This window comes from Lolium rigidum, chromosome 1, assembly GCF_022539505.1.
Source record: "Lolium rigidum isolate FL_2022 chromosome 1, APGP_CSIRO_Lrig_0.1, whole genome shotgun sequence".
Lineage (NCBI taxonomy): Eukaryota > Viridiplantae > Streptophyta > Magnoliopsida > Poales > Poaceae > Lolium > Lolium rigidum.
In genome coordinates, this window is record NC_061508.1 from 295,023,703 (window position 1) to 295,027,845 (window position 4,143).

Genomic DNA, 4,143 nt, shown 5'->3' on the forward strand with positions numbered 1-4,143 from the left:
CCCCAGCCTCGCTCGCCGCCTATAAAAACCGCCCTACTCTCTACACTCCTCGGTCGCAGTTTCCCTCTCACAACAACAGCCAGCAACCACAGAGAACCAGAGAAGAAATTAAGCCCACCCTTTAGTGTAGAAAGTGAAATCAAGAGACAAGAGAGAGAGAGAGAGAGAGAGAGAGAGAGAGAGAGAGAGAGAGAGAGAGAGAGAGAGAGAGAGAGAGAGAGAGAGAGATCACTCCGTGTGTTTCGTTCACCAGCTATGAGGCCGGTGAGAGAAGCCACGGCGGCGCTGGTGGGCGTCGGCGGCGGCGACCAGGCGGCAGCCGCGGCGGCGGGACACATCGGCCACGCGCACCCGGGGCTGTGGAGGACGCCCACCCCGTACCTCTTGCTCGGCTTCGCGCTCATGATGGGGCTCATGGCGGTCGCGCTGCTCATCCTCCTCTGCACGCGCCCCAAGCCGTTCGGCTCGTCGCGGCGCGGGAGCGCCTCGGAGGAAGAGTCGGCGCGGGGGGCGACCATGGCGCCGCTCGACCGCGAGCCCAAAGTCATCGTCATCATGCCCGGCGACCACATGCCGTCCTTCATCGCCAGCGCCAGGCCCTTCGCTTTCGCCACCGCCGTACACGCCGGCGAGCCAAGCAAGACCGACGCGGCCTAGGAGCGTCGCGCCGCGCACACCCGTGTGCTCCTGCGGGAGGCGGGACCAATTTTGTTCGTGAGATTTTCCCGATTTTGTCTCTAGTACTCCTTAATACAGCACTAGCTAGGAATCGCCAACCAGGGAAGATATTAGATATAGAGTGCTCGGTGGTTTCTTGGTGAGGTAGCTTGAGGCCCAGAGCATGAGCGCTCGGAGGCGTCGAGATCTATGATTGTGAAAGCGAATGAAGTTTTTGCTTGCATATTCTTCAGTTAATTGCATTGATGCGTGTTTGGCCGTCTTGATCAACTTTCTTTTCAATTTTGATTCATCTGCGGGGTTTGATTCGTGACTAAGCATTAACCACCCAGTTAGCTCCAGAAGATCGTGCCAAAGTGAAAAGCCTCCTGCGCCATGGCCGGCCCCGGCAAATTTTTCTAAACAGAACTCCCTACTACTCATATTACTCCGCTAATCTGTTTATTTATTCTGAACGGAAAACACTGCACAACAGCGCGCGAGTACATCCGAGGTGTACTCAACTGGTATGACCAAACAATCTGCCATGCATGCGTCTGATTTTACACTTTTCAAAACTAATTGACGCAATTTAGTCAGATTTGGTCTAGATAAAAAAAATATCTAGACGCAGTGTTCACAATCATTTATTTTAAAAATTGTTGGCAATTAATTTGAATGGAGGTAGTACTCCCTCCATTCCAATGAAGCAGGCTTTGTTTTTCATAAGTCAAGCCAAGTAAGATTTGGCCAAACTTTTAGTAGATAAATCCATCAACAAATACGTTGTCCAACAGATATTATAGAGAAATATATTTCATGAATTATGATGTAATGATACTGGTTTTAAATTTTCATGGTAATATTTTTATTATAAAAATTTGGTCAAATTTTATACGGTTCACTTTAAAAAAATAATATGTCGTATTCATTAAAAACGGAGGTAGTAGTATTCATACGCTGTGGTATGATGATCAAAGTTATGAGAAAGGGAACTGCATTTTATCTTTAAGCGCGAGTAAAATAACAAAAAGGTGTACTAGGCGAAGCATAGCTAGCTCGTCGACGACACGTCGCGTAGAAGTTATAAAAATGGATAGTATACGCTGCGCTTTAGCAAACCATGGTGTCATCACCTGCATTTGGTAGCCAATATATACTCAAATATATATAGTACGTTCGCAAAAAAAAAACTAGGTACTATAGTAGTCTCTTAAATAGACGAATCTGCTAATTAAAAATTGGTTTTAAGTCCTTTGGGGGGCAACTAGGATTTTCCCTCGCGCCGCCACCTTCCTCCTGCTCCTCTACCCATGTCGTTGCTTTACAAAGGCACCAGGCAAGCTCGCGCGGCCTGCAAGTGAACGCGGCGTCGAGGATCTGCTCCTCTGCGACCTGCAAGTGGAGTTTTGGGCGAGGAGGCGCTAACCGTGCCGCATTGGCGTTTGCTGATGCTGCTGACCGGCGTCATGTTCTAGATGGGCGACAGGGCGACGACATGTGTGGATCAAGTGTAGGTGGATTCGTCTGCTCGCCAGACCTCGGAGGTCAGATTTCCACCCTACCTTTGGCCTCTTCCTCCCTGTCGATCTTGGAAGTCGACGGGTGGAGTGTGTTGGGGCCAGAGGAAATACTCGATATTCTGACCACAATGGTAGCGACAACTGATGGCGGCTACTAGCAACGCTAAAAAGATCTTGATACGTTGGGACTTCAAATGTAGAGTGTTGTATCAAGGGAGTATCTTCCCCACAAGGACGACTCGAGGGATTATATCAAACTCTCGGGAAACTAGAAGCAAGAGTGTTATCTTCTCCCTTCTTCAAGCAATCTTGCAAGTAAAATAAATGCCGTGTGTCCCCAACTCCAACATGTGGTTATCAAGCACAAGGTTTCGCGTAAGTAAATAACACAAGTAGCAATAAAACAAGTAGAAGCTAAACTACATAAAATAACTAAGTAAAAAATTGTAAAGAGGTTGATTGTTTTTGGTGTTTTAGATGCAAATAAGAAAAGTGAATATTTTTGTATTTTCGGATTAAAATAGTGCAGCAAATAGAAAACAATGTAAAAGCAATATAAAGGTGTTTATTATGATAAAAAGTGGACCAGGGTTCATGGGTTCACTTGACTATTCTCTCGGTAAGTTGTGGTGGATAAAAAGAAATTCATCAATGAGATATGAAGCTGCAGGCAATATTATATGTAACATCAGAATTAATATATGGGCATCACGTCCTAACATAGAGATGATGCAACACATGTCTCTTATACTCCACAAGAAAGAAACTTCAACAATCTTGTATTAAGAATTAACAGAGCATAGCAATAAGTACTTTGGCATGAAGCTTGAATATCAAATTTTCTACCTTGAACAACCAAGATCATCATTGTTGTCACATGATGAACATAGAACATGCATATCCCTAGTGAGGTAGCAAAAGAAATGTAAATCTATAATATATCGTGAACATATTTTCACTATCCAATCACTAAAATCTTGCTAGTCCACAATGCATAGATGTTGGATCAGAACATAAACTTAAGAACGGGGTATATAATATGCATCTATAAATACATATCACAATATAATAAGATCATATCTCATAAAACAATATCATATAATAAGGATCCACCACATAGGTATTACAAATATGACCATAATCATGATAGGAAGCTCATATGTCACTAAGTACTATGAAGAATATGAGAGAAATAGATCAATATACTGCCACAAAGCCGTAGTCCAGAGGTGAATGATACGTCTCCGACGTATCGATAATTTCTTATGTTCTATGCCATATTATTGATGATACCTACATGTTTTATGCACACTTTATGTCATATTCGTGCATTTTCTGGAACTAACCTATTAACAAGATGCCGAAGTGCCAGTTGCTGTTTTCTGCTGTTTTTGGTTTCAGAAATCCTAGTAACGAAATATTCTCGGAATTGGACGAAATCAAAGCCCAGGGGCCTATTTTTCCACGAAGCTTCCAGAAGTCCGAAGACGAGACGAAGAGGGGCCACGAGGGGGCCACACCCTAGGGCGGCGCGGCCCCCCCTTGGCCGCGCGGCCCTGTGGTGTGGGGCCCTCGTGCCGCCTCTTGACCTACCCTTCCGCCTACTTAAAGCCTCCGTGACGAAACCCCCGCACCGAGAGCCACGATACGGAAAACCTTACTGAGACGCCGTCGCCGCCGATCCCATCTCGGGGGATCCAGGAGATCGCCTCCGGCACCCTGCCGGAGAGGGGAATCATCTCTCGGAGGACTCTACACCGCCATGGTCGCCTCCGGAGTGATGAGTGAGTAGTCTACCCCTGGACTATGGGTCCATAGCAGTAGCTAGATGGTTGTCTTCTCCTCATTGTGCTATCATTGTCGGATCTTGTGAGCTGCCTAACATGATCAAGATCATTTATATGTAATTCTATATGTTGTGTTTGTCGGGATCCGATGGATAGAGAATACTATGTCATGTTAA

The 4,143-nt window shown here is 45.5% G+C and overlaps 1 protein-coding gene across 1 annotated transcript; it reads left to right on the forward strand.

Moving 5' to 3' along the window:
* The first annotated feature begins 255 nt into the window (after nt 1–255).
* Nucleotides 256–657, forward strand: LOC124660392 (protein GLUTAMINE DUMPER 6-like). The gene has a single exon (XM_047198203.1). It carries the CDS (start codon nt 256–258, stop codon nt 655–657), a length of 402 nt encoding a protein of 133 aa, XP_047054159.1.
* Nucleotides 658–4,143: the final 3,486 nt, after the last annotated feature.